The sequence below is a fragment of the Heloderma suspectum genome, chromosome 6 (assembly GCF_057233095.1).
Source record: "Heloderma suspectum isolate Gila_16-S chromosome 6, 16-S_ref, whole genome shotgun sequence".
NCBI lineage: Eukaryota > Metazoa > Chordata > Lepidosauria > Squamata > Helodermatidae > Heloderma > Heloderma suspectum.
This window is the reverse complement of record NC_139463.1, coordinates 18273978-18293111: the sequence shown is the minus strand read 5'-3', so window position 1 is coordinate 18293111 and position 19134 is coordinate 18273978. Positions and strand designations below refer to the sequence as shown.

The 19134-nt window shown below is 40.1% G+C and overlaps 1 protein-coding gene across 20 annotated transcripts in view; it reads right to left on the bottom strand.

The window, feature by feature from the left end:
- ARHGAP32 (Rho GTPase activating protein 32) overlaps positions 1-19134 on the bottom strand; it is a 346243-nt gene that overhangs the window by 126376 nt on the left and 200733 nt on the right. For 19 of the 20 annotated variants that reach the window (XM_084803670.1, XM_084803653.1, XM_084803655.1 and 16 more), the window contains one exon: positions 10455-10541. In XM_084803670.1, the coding sequence (XP_084659796.1) occupies positions 10455-10541 (87 nt within the window). The other variant, XM_084803674.1, reaches the window with a different exon arrangement.

The following is a 19134-nucleotide window of genomic DNA, read 5'->3' as shown; positions in this document are numbered from 1 at the left end:
CCAGAACAATGAAACAAAGTGATTTTCATTTAAGTATTTCACTGAAACATTTTTGCACATGTTAGCAGCATCTGACCCTGCAGCATCTGACCCTGGCCTTTTGAGGTAGAATAAATTGGAAGGCGTCTTTCATTCATTTTAGTTTTTCCACTGTGTCCGCTTGCAATTTTGTATGACTTTCCGACATATTAATCCTGTCCTTCTAGCTACTTTCCTCATTCTAGGTAGGTAAGAAAACCTTGTTGCCATCCAGGTGAAAGGAAGTGAAGCTGACATGACTAAAAAGTCCTCTTTCATTTATGAACATAGAGTAGCCCTCCTGGATCAGACCAAAAGCCTATCTAGTCCAGCATCCTGTTTCCCAAAAAGGCCAGCCAGGCACCTTCAGGGTCTGTTTCTGGGCTTCCTTGAGACAATAACCCATCTCCTACTGCTGCTGTACATCAACTGGTTTTCACAGGCATATTGTCTCTGAACATGGAGGTCCCATATAGCCATCACAGATAATAGGAAATTGATAGACCTCTTCTCCTCCATGAATTAGCCTAACAGACATCAAAGTTAGTGGCCATCACCGTACCCTTGTGGCACTGAATTCCATAATTCCATTTTTCTATTCTGAATCAACTTCCAATACATTTCATTGGATGACCCCAACTTTTACTATTGGCCCTGTTCAGACATACACTGGGGAAGGGTGGTTAGGCTAACCATGGTGCATGGTGGTTACCACTAACCACTGCGAGTGCTACTGCCACACATGCAGGTCATCATGTTCTACAACCATGTTCTCTAACCACCCTCCCTCCTGCAGTCCTCCAGGTGGGCGGTCATGCATCCAGCAGCCTTTGCACTGTCGGCCATTTTGGTGCTTGGTGCTGCTGGCCATTTTGGTGCTTGGTGCTGCTGGCCATTTCGGTGGTGCTGCCGGCCCACCGGGCATGTTCCGCAGCATGGACTCACATGGTCTGAGATCTGTCTTTCCTGTTCTGGAGGCGTATAATCACTGCTCACTGCTGTAATCCATGACCCTGATGCACAGAGCATTCAAGCATCCCCTGTGGTGCAAATGGACATGGGTGGTCATCAGGAATCAGCTTCTGTCACTTCTGCTGACCACTTATGGTGCTGCAGGTGCAGTACCGGAGTCCATGCTGCCTATGCAGTTGCACTGTAAAAGGCACCATCGCAAATGGTGGCATCTGGCCATACCCATAGTGGTGGCAGGCCAGGACACAAGCAGCCATTAGCTGTAGCTGTATGCTCGCTTCTCTGCAGGCATGCAGTTATTGCCAGGGTCAGCATATCAGTGGGCTCGCAGCAGCTACATCATTTGCTGCTAGGCAGATATTGACCATAGACATCTGCCGCTCAAGCATGAGCGGCTACTCCTTGATTGGCCATGCTTGCTCTATGGCAGCTGTCAATTAACCACAGAGGCTATTCAGACATCACACTAAGCCATGGTAGAGCCCACTAACCACCTTGGGGCAAGTTGTTATTGAGCGTGGTTAGTCCGTGGTTAATAAACCACCATGGTTGGAGAAAATGCTGTTCAGACATCACACTAAGCCATCATGGCTAGTTCAAAAATGCTAACCATCATGGCTTAGTCTGAACAGGCCCAATATCTCTACTGGGAATTGTGCTTTTAAAATCTTTATAAATTATCTGGATTTAGGGGTGAACAGTGAGGTGGCCAAGTTTGAGGACAATGCAAAATTATTCAGGATGGTGAAAACCCATTGCAAAATGTGTTCTTTTAGATGCTTGATAATTTTATATTTAATACTGCTTTCTGCCAACCTATCTACATTAATACAAACAACTAGAGAAAACTACCTGCAATGTTTTATAGAATTGAGAGCTTCCAGTGAAATAGAAGCACAAAACCTGGCATGTACATCCACATTTGTAATATTTACTAATTAGATTATGATACCAAGTGAACGTATCAATGGTTCTGTGTAGTGTTTATGTTGTCTTTGAACAAAGTATTAGTATTCATATTATCTAAAAGATCACCTGTTCCAACATGAACCTGCCTGTTCACCAAGATCATCCTCAGAGGACTTTATTCAGGTGTCCCCATCTTCAGGGATCAGATCAGTGGTAAGCCATGATAGGGCCTTCTCTGTCATGGCACCCCAGCTCTTGAACACTCTCTCCAGAGTTACTTACCTGAAGCTCAATTGGATTAATTTTAGGTACCAGATTAAGTCTAATTAATTTGCCTAGGCTTTTAATACATCTTAGTCTTGGTGTTTTTCAATGCTCAAAGTAGAGAAAGCAACTAACTCTGCAATAAATTTACACCTGTTTAGTGATGCAGCAGAAAATCTGTGTCTGCTTAGATTGCTTAAAATAATAGGGTGCTTTAAAGTGTTCAAATCACTTCATACACGCACTATCTCAGCCTTCCAGATGTTTTAGAGTTCAAATCCCATCAGCCCCAGGTAACATGGCCAATTGTCAGGAATACAGGGAGTTGTGGTCCTATAACAACCCTATAAGGGAGAGCAGTATTATCCATACTGCAGGTGGGGATTGTTACTTGTTTAAGGCCACAGACTAAGTTCATGGCAGAGGGGAGACTGGAACTCGGGACTGATTCATAGCCTTGTTTAAGCCACTGTGCTACGTCAGCTTCTCAATTAGAGACAACTGTTCTCTTCAATTTGTGGTTGAATGCAGCCTTGCTCTGTAAAGGGCAACATGACAATTAGGAACCTGCCGGAGTACATCACTAAATGAAGCCTTACTTGGTAGCTGATCCTCTTAGACTTCAACAGAAATTTCCATTTTTTCTTCAGATTTAAATGGAATACATTTGGACTGAAGCTAATTGATTTAATTCCAAGTTTTCTAGACGCACAACTAATTGGAATTAATCACTAACTATCTACAATGCTAAAGCTACCCACCACAGGAAAGCATGCTCATGTCATCTTTACATTTTATCTTATAATTTAACTTCAGTTTGCTGATGGGTGGAACGATAATGACGAAAAACAGACTGTCATCTACAAGCCAGTAATAAATGCATTTTAGAACAATACTAATCTTATGAACAGGTCTTATGAATTTGTTCCCTTCAGCAGCCAGCACCAGTCTCCGGGAAATTAGTACATCAAAAGCAGAAGCAACTTCATCTTTCCTAAGGTCCCATTACAGACTCCAAGGTCAGTTGACAGAGGTCCTTCAGCACCCTGCATGCAACAAGTCTGAACAGCAAGAGCAGAGAAAATGAATTCTTGATGACCTGACACTCCCCAGTTTTGGAACCAGAATGTTTTCTGAGAGAGGTACACATTAGTTGGCAGAGATGAGCAGAGCATTATTTTAAACAGTGGCTTAATTTTTATAGTATCAGCTGTAGGGCAGAAATGAACCACCCTATCTTGTTCCTATGACAAGAGAGGACTCATACCATGGATATGATTGTCTTTTAGGTGGATGTCTCCTAATAGCACTGTACTGTATCCTGATGTGGTGTATTGAGAATATTATCTGAGTTCCCTAAGATTCTAAGCTGCTACCGACCTTTTGCTTGTCCCCCATTCCCAGCAAGGCTCACGGGTAACACAGTATGCATTTATTAAAATGTCAAATGTCACAAATATCACTGCAGTTCATTTTTTATTACTTCTTGGGGTTAACGGTATTGAGTTGCCTGCCAAACACCGATTGTTTGCCTCACTTGGACACTGTGGCCATGTTCGGACGTCACTTTAAGCCATGGTGGCTTAATAAACTACTCACAGTAGCTTATTTTTGAAATAGTCCACAATGCCCTACCATACGACCAGGCTAATAAGCTACTGTGCAAAGTTTATTAAACTACTGTGCTTAATCTGACACATCCCCCCACCCCTTGCCCCACTGCAGTCCTCCCACCGCAGCAGTGGAGCTGTTTCACCCATTCATTACATTGCAGCAGGGGCTACAAGGAGCAAAATCGTGGTGTGCACCAAAAAGGGGGTGGCACAAATAAACCTCTGGAGGTTTGCAGGATCAGGATCAAACTTCACACGCAGCTTCTCCTGTCGGAGGACACCCAATGCACCATCCAAACCTTGCACCATTACCCCAGAGGAGAAAAAATCCCAGGTGCATCAAAAAGGGGGTGGCACAAATAAACCCTTGGGAGTTTGCAGGATCAAGGCAAAAGTTCCGAGTGGGGCCTGTCTATATGTGTCTTCCTTATTTCAACACTGGTATTTTATATTAATGCTAAATGAATAACTCTTCTCCTACACACAAAACAAACATGCACAAAACATTTTTTTAAAAAAAACGTTGAACATCGGGATCACATTATCATAAGAAGGTGGACTTTGATGAAAAAAATAGGCAGCCACCCCCACTCCACCATCCAGTTGGGAGGCGCCCCACACAACTGCAAAACCCTCAATTGCACATCTCCCCCCATAGCCATTGCACTAAAGTGGAATGGTGCATTCTCCCCGCCACATTGCTGGCAGAGCCACTTCTGTTCTCAATATCGCTACAGCACTGTTGCTGTATTGCAGCTGCACATTTAAAGGGCTACCGCAGTACTGCCTATGGGTTTAAATGTGCAACTGTGATACAGCAACAGAGTGAATTCGTGCTACCGCAGTATGGGAGGCAGCTGAAATCAGCGACTGCAGTATTGTCTATCGGTTTAGAGGCGAATATGCCAGGTTCCAAAAAGAGGGTGGTGTCTGTAAACTCTTGGAACTTTGCAAGATCAGGACAAAACTTGACATACAGCTTCCCCACGTTGCAGCACAGCAGTACTGTCCGTCTTTGCTTTTTCATGGAGAAGGGGCCAGAAAAGGGGAAAAGGGGCGTAGGCTATAACTCCTTGGCAGTTTGCTGGAATGGAGCCAAATTGTACAGCTGGGGTCCCCTCATGGGGACCCTTCAAATGCTGTAGTGGATAACTGTAGAATTTTGCTTCATCATGGAAAAGTACATGTAACAGGAAAAAGGGGTTGGGAGATATAACTCCATGAGAGTTTGTTGGAATGGGGCAAAATTGCATAGCTGGGGCACCGTCATGGAGAGCCTTCAGATGGTGTATTGGATAACTGTGGAATTTTGCTTTTTCACTAAAAAGTGTGTACTTCTTCCCCTATTTCCCTCTTTTCCCCTATTCACAGTAGCAATCAGGGAAGCCTCAGGACGGAATGATCGGGGGAGGCTGTCACTGTACTCCAGGAAACCTGTCATTGTGTAACTTCGCTGTAGTGCAGTATCAGGGAAGTCTGTGCTCGTTTGGCTCCAGTTGTCCCTCGGCTGTTTGTCAGATCTCAGAAAAAGAGCTCAGCAGACTGGAGCAGAGTGGCCACAACAATTTTGACTGCTCTTGCCAGGTGAATGTGTAGGCAATTGGAATAAGCCACACTGAGCGCCAGATGTCACGATAACCCATGGTGGGTTAAATAACCCTTACTGAAGACTGCGGGTTATCAAAGTGGCTTATTTTGGCTACATAAGCCATCGTGGATTTAAAAATTCCTGACAGACGACACGATAACCAACAATGGGTTAAATAAGCCATGGTGGCTTGCTTGCTTGCTTGCTTATTTATTTCTTTATTGCATTTATATCCCGCCTTTTTTCCTCTTGCAAGGACCCAAGGCGGCTTACATTATTCTTCTCCTCTCCATTTTATCCTCACAACAACAACCCTGTGAGGTGGGTTGGGCTGAGAGTCTGTGACTGGCCCAAAGTCACCCAGTGAGCTTCCATGGCCGAGTGGAGCCTGTCTATATGTGTCTTCCTTATTTCAACACTGGTATTTTATATTAATGCTAAATGAATAACCCTTCTCCTACACACAAAACAAACATGCACAAAACAATTCTTTAAAAAAAACGTTGAACATCGGGATCACATTATCATAAGAAGGTGGACTTGATGAAAAAAATGTGAGCTACAGGCTGCATTGACACAAAACACTAAGCAAAAATTATGACTTATCAATAATGAGCAGGTGTGCTGGTGCATGCTGCCCAATCACTCTCACTTGGCTCCTCCTATAAACAGGAGCAGCTAACGTAAAGCTGAACTTATCTGGACAGAAAAGCTTAGCATGACATCCGAATCTGAACTCCAGGCTTTTCTCTCCTTCAATAACCCAGAGTTTGAAGCCAGAGTTTATAGTTGGCTTATGGATCCTGGCTTGTTAGAGGAGTGACAAGCCAGGGTCCAAGTTTGAATGCGATGCTAATTTCCCACCCTGGTAAGCTCCTAGTCACTTTAGCCACTCTTGCTAACAGGAGGAGCCAAGCGGAAGTGATTGGGCAGTGTTCACAAGCATACTCGCTTGTGAACAATAAGCCAAAATTCTCAAGAATTATGATCTAGGGTGTTATGCAAATACAGCCTGACTCCACTGTAGGAACACTACAAAGGTGTGTTCAACCATGAGCAAAGCTAATTGAAGAAAGGTGAAGTGACAGTGGGCACATAGCCTAAAGCATTATTCAGAGTCCTGAAGACAAAACCAAAGAGACTGCCTGTACTTAAAGGTTGAGTCTAAAACACTCAAAGAAAGAGGTTCACTACGCGTGCAGCAACTGCAAGCAACATATTAGTTACATGAATTAGAAAATGCTGAATAAGTTTTGTCCACACCCACGCATTGCAGATTCATCTGTGGGAAAATGGGAAAGTGTATTAAGTGCAACTATAGGAGGGAGCAAATGCATATAAATAGGTAGCCAATTAATCACTGGAATAATTTACCTTCAGGCTTTTGGATTCCCAAAGTCACCTTAGCAAAAATGGTCTTTCCATTCATTTCGGCTCTACATTTACACATACATTTCTAACCCATTCAGTCTACCAAAGCAGAATTCAGTCATTATTATCCACCAGGGATTGTACCTGGAGACAGATCAGGAGCAGGCCTCTGGTTCATGTACTCCCTCTTCTATTCCTCTCACCAAAGGAAAAGCAAGCAACTGAAAAGGGAGATCTCATATTAATTTGACCACAGGATCAACTCTGATCAGTGATCATCAGGTGAAATTGGGGACGGGGACGGGGACAGAATCAAATCTCTCCTCAGATATAATCTTGTGGTGGTGGAAAGACACTGTCTGATTAACCCCAAGACCTTCTCATCTTACTCAAGCAACTCTCCAATTACTTATAAAGTAATATTTTAACAACAAGGAAAAAATTGTCTTAAAAACTCATTATGCCTCCCCCCACTGCAAATAAAAGTTTCCAGACTAGACTATAAACGTTTAGTGGTATTCAGCCAAGTTGTAGAGTTTGAGTTGGCCACATTAAAGGTGCAGTGCTTGAAAGTTTTTTGTCTGATTATCTGCTGAAGATTGAGTTGACAAACTAAAGTGCTTTCAACAGCTACTCAGTGAAGAGAACGTAACAGATTTTCCAGTCCAGAAGTTTTAAACGGCAGTTGCTGGGATGACTCATTTCTTTTGCTTTCCACAATGCTACTCTCATTTGCAACAAAATGCTCCTAAACTTCTAGAATGTCTGAAAAGTACATGGATTTAGGCCAAGCTAATAAGCTAACCACTGGACCCAATTTAAACAATGACACTCTTGCACTGGCTTACTTCAGTTTTAAGAAAGTTTCATTAATTATTGTAACAGGGCCAATATCTTCGTTCATTTAAAGTCACTATCCCATGTTGATTTGCTTTCATACCTGTTCAGGTTCTATTTACGCAGCAGCCAACCAGATCAAAAACTTGATTCTAGCACAGAACTGGGGGCAGCAGGGGCAGAGGGGAAAACGGCACTAAATCACCCATACAGAATGATGGATTTGGAGTTCAACTCCCATAAGCCATAACTCCCATAACTCCCATAAGGCCCATAAACCATGGACCCAGGTTCCTTATCTGCTGAACAATAGAGACTGCTGCTGGATAGGAAAATGGATCTGGAAGCATATCACATCAGTTCTCTGATGATTTTGGGAAACACTGAGGCAGCTGAATTACTGTTGAAAATACAAAGCAAGAATGCTGACTCTCACGCCTAGGATGATCCAGCTGCTGATTTTCAGCTGATCCAGGGAAACTACAATGCTTCACTTTGTACTATAAGCATCTAGAGTTTGGTCATGCTCTTCATTTTGAGGAACATGTCTCTCCAGGGAGTGCTACTGATTTCCTACTTGTGTACTTGCTTCACCTGTCTGCCCACTGCTCTGTCCCTCTGCTCTTTAGTCCATACAGACTGTTCGCCTCTTTTTAATCTTCTGCCTTTCTTTGGATATTGATTTTGATAATTTGTCCATTTCCCATCACTAGGAATAGCAACAGTTGCCTAGGGCCTGACTGCCTGTCAGCCCTGACAAATAGGGATTGAATATGTTAAAGTAGCTCATATGGTTTTCTAAACCACAATTGTGCAGGAGTGTCTCACACTTGTGTGTAGGGTCTGTGCACTGAATATAGAAGGTGTCCCTGGGACAGACATTAACTCTAAGTTTGCTGCAAAACATGTTCAATATGGACAGAACTGTGCTGTGCTCTGCATTACAAGGATCAAAATTCTGTACACCAAAGCAGTTTTCTGCTTCTAACATGAATTCTGCAAATAAACAGATTTACAAGTTTTTGCCTAATTTAATTTCCAGCCCACTTTTCTAAAACCAAGACTTCCTCTGCTTCTTCTAGTCATGGAGCTATATCAGGAACTGAATCCCAGCCTCTTACTAAGGGAAACTGCATCCCCTTCTTTGACTTCTTAGATTTCACTTAATCTACTCCACATAATCTTGCAAGGTCATCTAGGTCTAGAAATAAGCTTACTTGCTCGCTCTTTCTTTTCTTTTTTAAGTGAAAGTCAAGATTCTCAGGATGCTGAATTTGGAGCTAATATAAAATTCCATGCATGACATGATTGTGGATGGCCATAGTCCAGATTACTGGGCTTGCTGAGCTCAAATTATGTTTATATTCATATTTACTAAATAAATATATGTGAGTGTGCCTAAATATCATGTTTGTTTATTAAAGCAGTTTGTGTTTCATTTTTTAAAGCTCTAAGGAAATCAGGTGTTTCTAAAGCAGTTTCTTTCACATTGTTAAACACAGTCCAGTTGGCTAGAGAAGATGCAAGTGAACTCGATTCACTGCAATACTGCTTTCTTAGTTATAACATGCTTTTAAAATGCATCATCCTGTCTGAAGCTAACAAAACAGAGGCATCATAACATCTGTGAGATGACCATGAACATGCACATTTTCTAGTTAACCACACAAGCATAGAATATCAGCTTCTCCCTCTCTGGTCTGTACATTTGTCTATGTATATACTATTTTAAGAAACTTGTTCATGAAATATATACAAACAAAAATGTACAAATCACAAATCTAGTGGATTCTACAAATAAGCATGAATATATTGTATAAAAACAGTTATAGATCAATACGTAAACAACAGAAACCTAAATAGCCCTGGCATGGGGTGTTTTCACTGCTGCCCATTTCACAGACTGAGTAAATGTAGAAAGCCAACATTGTCTTCATTTCAGTTATATCTTCTCAAAATATTGTAAATGACAGTAAATGATTAGTGGCATTCTACTTTATTCATAGATCTATAGAGGAGAGATGGTACACTTATCAACTGCTATTTAGTTGAGACATGCATTGTTAAAGAGATGATGGGCAGAATAATTCCCCCAGTTTTTCAAGATGGCAACACTGGGTACAAGTTGACAAATTTTATACTCAATGGAATTAATCAAGTAACAGAAAAACCTCAAAGATTAATCTACTTTGTGAGTGTGATACTCAAGAATACTTTTCTAGGCCTAGAAACAATGGCTTCAATAGGCTAATTTACTTGCACCAGCAACGTAACTTTGAACTTTCAAATCAAGTTGCAAGACATATAAAAGCAGCTAGTGTATCAATATCCCAAACGCTGAAACAACAATACAGCCACTGGTTTCACATTTGTTTTCCAAGTAGCTTTTATACATTTGCCAAGGTGATTCAATTATGAAGTTCTAGTTAGCGTAAGGATTCATCTGCAAGCTTTAAATTCTGACAAGAAAGCTACATATACTCCACTTCAACTCATCAGGGAGCTTTGCTCAACACTGACCTCTGAAAAATTAGTAAAACAGCCATAATGTTTCAACAACGTACTGCTAAGAGCTTAACCACTATTTCATTGGCTGGCTTAGGAATGCAAATAAACCCACTACATATGCAATATACACAAAGATGTAGGCACACACATATAGATTAATCTGCAGTTCCAGGATACATGTTATTGCAACCAATATTGTACTTGTTCAGAAGTTTATTTCTCTTATTAAAATCCCAGCAATTATCTCATTAAAAGCTCCATTTTTCTCTCACCCCACAACACAAATGGTAGAAAATGTGAGAGAGAAAGAAAAGGGAGGAAATGAAGTATCACACAGTGTTTCATAAGGCCGGGAAGGATATCATAGAACTTACCTGACAATAAATCTGTACAAGGTAGACAAGTTCCTTGGATTCACAGCCATTCCTTGTTATTTCATTCTGTTCCTCTGGGAGTGAAAGCTACTCCAATAAGCAGGTGGGGGCAGGGTGAGAAAGAGAGAGACCAGGTCAGTGAACAGGGATAAGCCAGGCATACAAAAAGTAGGATATTCAAATCCATATCCATCTTAAGATGCATTGCATATCAAGGACCCTAAGCGTCTGTCACCAGATTGAAACATTCAGTACTTTATCAGAAATGGTTGTTTATAGCATCTGTTATGCCAGACTTTTTAAAGTCAGTACAGTACATCAATAAGACAATCCCAGGTATTAAACAGTTTGAAGCTATAGATTAAACCTGTAGGACAGCATCCAATACAGCTGCAGAACTAGCAGAAACAAACAGTAGTGTAATGGGGAGTTAACACTGTTAACACAACTGGAAACTAGCCCAAATTAACCCTTCCAGAATGGAGCAAGTCAGTGGAGCTCGTGGAAGGGAGCTCTGCTGACTTGCCCCATTCTGGAAGTACTAATTTGGGCTAATTTCCAGGGTTGCACTAGCAAGCACTAACTCGCCATTATCTTACCGTTCATTTCTACTTGCATAATGTGTTTAGCAGTGGTGGACGACCAGCACTGGATACTGCTCCTAGTTACCAAATACTGTAAAATTAATGTTCATCAAAACTTTCCCACAATCTGCTATAAATATTCATGGGAATCTTGTAACTAACTACTTCATTATATTTTTAAGATGACTTGGAAGGCCCTTCCAATAATAAAACCTGCCCAAATAAATAATAATATGTGTCTAAATTTCAATGTCATTGAATACATTTACCATAGCATGATATTTTACAGCTTAATTCATCAGAGTCAAATAAGACCGTTGACATATTGTAGCAAGCTTTTCTCAGAAGAGAGAAGTTTAGCTATGCAATCTCCATTTCTGTTTGAAAAGAGCAACTAGATGTCACTTTGAAAATTCAACCAATGAACTGATCAATAAAACCTGATTACTTATGTCATGACTGCAGACTCTGGCCTCACCCATCGGCGAGAGAACCGGGGGCCACTGGGGGGCTGCACCTCCTGCCTCCCAGGATGAACACTGGTGTATTTGCTTTCCTTCCCCTCCGTCCTCCCAATCCCTGTTCCTTTTGTGTCGTGTCTTTTAGATTGTAAGCTCGAGGGCAGGGACTGTCTTAATATTCATCTTTATAAGCCACTCTGGGAGCCTTTTTCGGCTGAACAGTGGGGTAAAAACACCCCAAATAAATAAATGATGGGTCACCTTTTATACATCAGCTTATGATAGCATAATATAAGGATTAGGAACAACATTTCTGGAGCAAAGAGGCAACTACACATAAGACTATCATACCTCGGGACTGTAGCTAGATAGATGAAATCCAATATTTTATTTACTAGCAGTCTTACACATTAGCATTTCTCATGCTAAATAAATGTATGTACTACATATTAAAATGTGCTGAACTACCATATACATTTCCAAAAACAAATTCAAGTGAGTTTCTCTGATTGCCTCTAAACAGGAACTATTTGCAAGTGACAGTATCATCCCTAAGTAGTGCATCAAAACATTACTATCTATTTTTTTCCTCACATGCACACACACTGACAAAAGCCAGTCCTACAAGACTATAATCAAACATAGATATATAAGTGGTGAGTAATTATGGCATGTGCTTCTTCAACAAATTAGCCAAAAGAATGTTTAAATGTATTCCACTAAAATCAATGGGATTTAAGGGAGAATCGCTTTGGCTGAACTGTGCCCTTAGATTTCCCAAAGAGCAAAATTCAGCCTAAGGCTGCAATCATGAATTTAGCAGAAATCTCCCCCCCCCCCGCCCTGAAATATATGGAATCGTGAGGGTCTCTAGACAAACAGCTCATCACATGGTTAAAATATTCCTGGATTGTACCAGTTCAGAATGCTACATTCTATAACCAACCAAACCAAACAAAACCCCACGACTCTTCCTGCACATGGAAAACAAGCTGGCAAGGCAAAAACTCTAACCTGGCATTCTCCCTGACATGCTAGTTTACTATGTGTACAGATTATTCCATTCCTCCTCCCCTGTGTGGGGCTGCTTCAATCATGCAATCCCACACCCTCAGTATGAAGCAAATCAGTCCAGAAACTGTAAACTGTCTCTAGAAAGCCTCTAGCTTTTAAGTCAATATTCTAAAGGATCACAATATGAAGGTGTGATGTTTGTGAAAGGTACCATTCATTTCCTCATCCTAGACAGTATGCCAGAGGCTGGTCCATCACAAATTATATAAAAGGGACTAAAGATATCCTAGGAAGAAGACCTAGAGAGAATGGTTAGTGGCCAGGAAGACCTAGAATGTGTGATTAGTGGCCCAGGAAGAAGAATTGGAGGGAGTGGTTAATGTCCCAGCTGTATGCTTGTGTTTGGCCCGGAGCTATTAAAATGTTCTCTACTGATGTTTGCTTTTTCAATTATCAAACCAACCTCTTATTTCCTAGGACAGAAATATACAACAGAAAAAACATTTTCAAAGTCCAGCATTCCTTTCAATATTATTCAGTACCTCAAAATGTCAAGAGAAAGAGTAAAGTATCTGGTTAAAAAAAATCAAATATGATCATAAGAAAATAGTTGATATGCTGCTTCCATTAAAAATAGAACATAAACTTTGGTTTTTGACCTTCACTTCTCACTCTACATAATTTTATGTGAGAGTATGAAAGCATAAGAAAAATCACAAAATATACTGTCCATGCAATCCTGTACATGTTTCTCAGAAGTAAGCCCCATTAAGTCCCATGGACTTACTCCAGGTAAGTGTGTATAGGATTGCAGGCTAAGTAAAAAGTGAGTGACTCCAGTCTCATTTTACCAGACAAAATTTCCTGAATATTAATTATTTCACTCTTGGCTATATATATTTTCATAAGGTAATAAACAAAATATACTAGGGCCAAAAACACCTTTGAGTTAGGCTATTTTTAATATACATTAAATGGAAATTAAGTGCCTACTTGGCTCAAACATAAGGAACATTTTCTACTGCCCTGAGTTTGTACAATCTATTTAAAAACAAATATGAATATGAAAAATACAGATGGTCTCCCAATTCAGGCATGATAGTTAGGGATTGGGAAACACAATGGAAATCTTGCCAATGTATGGCATGTAAGTGGATAAAAAACAGATAAGTGCTGAAAACACATACCATAACATCAATTCGCAAAGACTGTGAGTATACATTCTAGGATATATATGTTGTTGTTGTTCAGTCGTTCAGTCGTGTCCGACTCTTCGTGACCCCATGGACCATAGCACGCCAGGCCTTCCTGTCCTGCGCTCTCTCCCGGAGTATGCTCAAGTTCATTCTCCCAGAGCGTGCTCAAGTTCATTGGATATATATACATTCTAGGATATTACACAATACTGTATATTGGGGGTGGGATAGATGCCTGCATCAATTGTATTGTGTTAAGAAATTGCTATTTCATTTCCTCTCCTGAATTCACAATAGTGCCATGTGCAGTAATTGCTAAGATAATAACCTGGAAAAGATTGACAAACTAGAAGAGAGTAATCTAAACCCACAAGAATTCCTGGGCTTAAACTAGGAACCTTTGGTTCTGTGAGTAGCTGTCCCATGTGGTGAGCCACAGAACTGCAGGTTGGAGCATGTGCCTAGGCCCTAGGCAGTTAAGTACCCTCAGGCTTTGGATTGGCCACTACACTTGACTGGATAGGAAAGACTACAAAATATCTTCCTGTTTCAGTTAAGCTTTGCTGAAGCAACAAGGTCTTCCCAAGTTCCAATACATTTCAATGTAATCTTCAGTCCGGACTCTGGCTTATTCTTCAGTCTTAACACGTGGTTTGTCTTTTGGTCTTAATATTCCAAATTTGGTTGCTCCTCGATACTGGTTCTTGCTTCTTCCATGGCTAAAACTCCTGGCATTTTCTTCAGCTCTGACTCCCTGGCACAACTCCTGGCTCATCTCAAACAGCTTCCTATGGCTAAGACCTGCCACCAACTGAAGTAGCAAGCACAAATCTATTCCTATTTCAACCATTTGCCTTCTGTAAACATGCACTGCTAGTAGAAACATACAGCCAAACTAGGAGTGAATGGAAAGGCTGATGCTTTACCTAGCAATAAACATGCCATTGTATCATGAAAACCAGAAGTGTTTTATGTTTTCCAAAATGGAGGAATCTCAGCATGCTAGTTGGCAAGGCAAACGAATAGTTACAGCTGGCAAAAAGACTGCCTACTGTCAAACAGCAACATCTCATGACATTTGGAAATTGTTTTTTCTAACTTTTGTCAGCATTTGAACAGAAAGAAAAAAAGAATACTGTAATGACTGAAGTCTGTTTTATTAACTCATGGTTTCATTCAACAAGATGTCCTGCTCCCTCCCTCAACCAATTTACCTTAAAAAAAAAACCCATCTAAGGAACAGTTCACAGATCCATTTTTCCTACCTGGGAGCAGCCAAAGGCCTTTTTCAACCACACTGTCCCTGTGATTGCATTAGTGTAAACTAGGCTAAGCATGGCAGACACAGCTGTTCCTGGGACTGAGGTTGCTGGGAAAGTACAGCTGCTATTGTGGAAATGGTTGTTGGATGTCACAGACTATAACATGTTAAAATTTCCTGATGCAGCTTGTAGAACTGCTGGTGTTCACATGTAGGGGACTCTGATTCTGTGAATCAGTCCCTAAGAGAAAGTAGCAAGAGTTCAGCCCGAAGCCAACCTTTGAGGACTTTTTACTTGACTCTCATTGACACTGGTGCAAATAAGGTTTCAGCCTCGTTCTATGTTGCATTGATCTCGAGTACATTTATTTGGAAATAAATACAATTATTTTAGCTGAAATACTTCTTCATAATCAGCCTGTTGTGGGATTGGCACATCATGTATGCAAAAAAAGTTTTCCGCATATAAAGCAGCTGTAACAGACACACAACAGATTGCTATGACTTGGGACAGATGATCAAATCCAGTAATCAACATTACATATATGGAACCACATGCTTTATCAACATTTTGGGATCTATACTGCAGTCTATTCCAAGAGTTGCAAAGGGCACAGAACCTTCTACTGTGCTTTCAGTTTCCTTGATTGTGGCAAAAGTGTTTAGAATAGAGTATTAAGCAGAATTCCATGGCAGAGTATTCCACTGACTACTGAGACCATGTCACTTACATTTTTAGATCTACGCCTTGGATGATTTAAACATATGCCTAAAAATGTAAAATTTAAGTGCAAATATGTTTATTATACAGGTATACTTGTCAGGGAGGCACAACGGCTACAGCTCCCTATGGAATCAAGCCCAGGTTTGCTTTGGCATAAGGTGTGAAATGGCTCTGACATTTAACACCAAGTAATATACTTATGTTAAGAAGCCCTAGGGCCTCATAACAATGGCCCTAGACATCACTGTACAAAGGGTACTGTGCGTGTGCATGTGTGTAGTCAGTAGTTTGTCTTTTACATTCTATTACACCATATAATATGCTCTTTCATCAAACACACTATCCAATAAGCTGCTTGTGACTGACTTCTTCAACCAATGTTTCTCAATACTAGGCACCTTAAAAATAAAAGTGCCCCCCCACACACACACACACACAAAAGCACTAAAGCAAAGCTAACCCAAAAGAATTTTTATATATGAACATTCTAGGGGGAGGAGGGTATTAACTGTCCTATTCAATGGCTGTGATAAGGTAAAACAAACACATACAGGATGGAATTCTACAACTGAAATCAGTTAATTACAAAAAATAAATTTTAAATCATCATTCATTACTATAAGAACAACAGAATGAGGCAAATAAGAAATAAGAGTTTCCTATAAGTACAATTTCATAAGCAGAGGTTCACAAACAAGAGAAAAACTGCCCTCAAACTTTTAACTATTATCACACATACAGTCCAATGTCTCCTGCAACAAACTCATAATGCTCAGCCTATAGCTCTGTCACTTATACTATAGCTCACTGAATTACATAACCTTTTCCCCCAATTGAGAAAATGGAATATTCCCATCTCCATAAGCAAAGGGGTTCAAGTGACCGTTTCCTTTATGAATTCTTTGTTTATTGGCTAACAACCTGCACTTTCAACATGCTAAATGAACTGTGGCTGTAGTAAAGTAGTATGCTTTGATAGCTTCCACATAATATCCCATAACATATATTATGGTCAGAACAAAGAAAACAGTGAATTGCCTAAGGAACACTAAGGCTGAAATCTTACACACACGTGCTTGGGAATAAGTCCCATTCAATGAGATTTACTTCTCAGTAGGCATACTTAGCATTGTACTGTAATTTTGTTATTCCATGTCAGTATGCAATTAATAAAACATGTCTAATTGGATGAGTAAGCACTAATATACAGGATTTTATAATAATTTAGAAGCGCAGAATTTAGTCATGTGGAACAGCAATGGCTGAAGACATGAGTATTCATCATAATGAAAATAAAACAAATCTAGACTTTTCATAACTCTTTTCTCTATATCCATTGTTTACCTCTCAATCCTAAACATATTTACTCCATTTACTGCACTTCATTTCTAAACATATTTACTTGGAATCAAATCCCTTCAACTACAATGGAACTTTCATCCAAGCAAGCATGCTTAGGACCATACAGCCTTAAAAGTGGAGATACCAAGAAAAATCATGAACCTGACTATTCAGTTACAATGCATTGTTAGGATACAGCATGTATACATTGGTTCTAGCAGTATTAAGCATATCCAGCTTGTGAATGACTGGTGGAAGTTCAAACAACCAAAATCCAACCAAAAACATGATAAATGCTGAATGATAAGATCCACAGGATGATCAAGCAAAGCTACTTTCACTGATGTAAATATATGTCTTCATTGTAGATGTCATGTTAGGACCTTTATATGACAGGTTAAGACCTTCCTCTTTAAGCAGGCATTTAATCTTTAATCTGCTGCTCTGATTATTAATTTTACTGCTGGTTCCTCGATGTTTTAAATATTTTTAATGTTTTTAATGGTTAACACTGTATTACTCTAATACTTTTATTGCATTTTGGGGGGTATGTTGTTATTGTTGTTAAGTTTTATGATTGTAAACCACCCCAAGGGCATTTGCCAGTTGGGCAGTGTACAAATCTAATAAACAAATATTCATATGATAATCATGCAGACCTCAATTTCAACAGAATTTCAGTAGATGCTAGAACAGATTTGAGAAGAATTCTGCTAGCCATTAGAAGTTTGTGTTATGGCTATAACTGCTCTCTGCAGACATCTGGGGTCCTGTTTATCTGGCTTCATAGTCTCAGTTCAGCCATAAACCATGGTTGTTATATAGACAAGCCAGTATGTACTTCATGAGGGAAGGAAACCTAGGAAGATAGGACGCTGCCTTTTACCAAGTCTGACAATTAGTTTATCCAGCTCAGGTATTGTCTAAGCACTGACTGGCAGGAGCTCTTCAGGGCTGAGGACAAGCATTTTCTCCAGCCTCATATGGAGACACTAGAGATTGAATCTAGCATATTTGCATGCAAAGCATGTAGTCTACCACTGAGTTATGGATCTTCTCTACTTAAAGCTTCCTTTCCTGGCTAGGAACAAGCCACAGTTGGTTGCTGTGTGTGAACTCTGCAACTGGTGGTTTGTTCAATCCACAACTTGTCAACGAAACAGGATACTGTTGACACAACAACAAATAGCCATTCATTCCTAACCAGGAATAGAAGCTTCATGCACAAAGAAGAGGGTGGGCACATGGGCCTAAGGCTTGGGCACATAACAAACCAACCATGGTTTCCAGTTATGTTGGAACAAAATATGTCAATAAGTTTATGGGGAAACAATAGTTGCTATGAAGTTAGTCCTAGTTCTCTTGACAGTAAAAAATAAAGAAAAAATAGTCCTACTCTGTGACTACTTTCTATGCACAAATTAGGGAAAATCACTCTGTACACATCCCTCCTGGATTATACTACTTCAGATGGAAAGGAATCATGTTTTTAATGCTTCCACATGTAAAAACAAAACAAAATAATAAAAAAAACCCTACCATGTCAACAAGATGGCAAGGCTGGAATTTCTCTTCTTGTCCACATGCAGAAAATGTCCTATAAGTGGGCGCTCAAAAAAGCATTGTCCACATGCAGTCTGTAGTACATTTGTGACAGCCTAGGAAGGACCCTCCTTTGATTTTGCAGAAGAGATAGCTCAGCTCTAGTCGAACTAATCAAAAGCAAGAACTACACCACTCTTGTCATGTGAGCACACATGCCACACATCTCTATTCTCGCCATACTTCCTTTTTCTTGAATAGACATGTATATAAACACTTTTCACATTACAAATTTAGGTACGTCTTAAAAATCACAATACCAGAAAAGCAATCTTGAAGTTGCATGAAAACAGCATCAAAAATGGCATGAGATATGAACAGGAAATACAACTGAAATATCTGTGAGGCTTCCATTTTTATTACCAGAGATGAACACAAGATCCATTGAGGAAAGAATACTGAAAGATTAAGACTAGACCACAATGGAACCAAAAGAGGTAGTGAATGTTTCTTCACTGTCTTGTTCTGCAGAGCATCTTTGGAGATAGTTTACATAA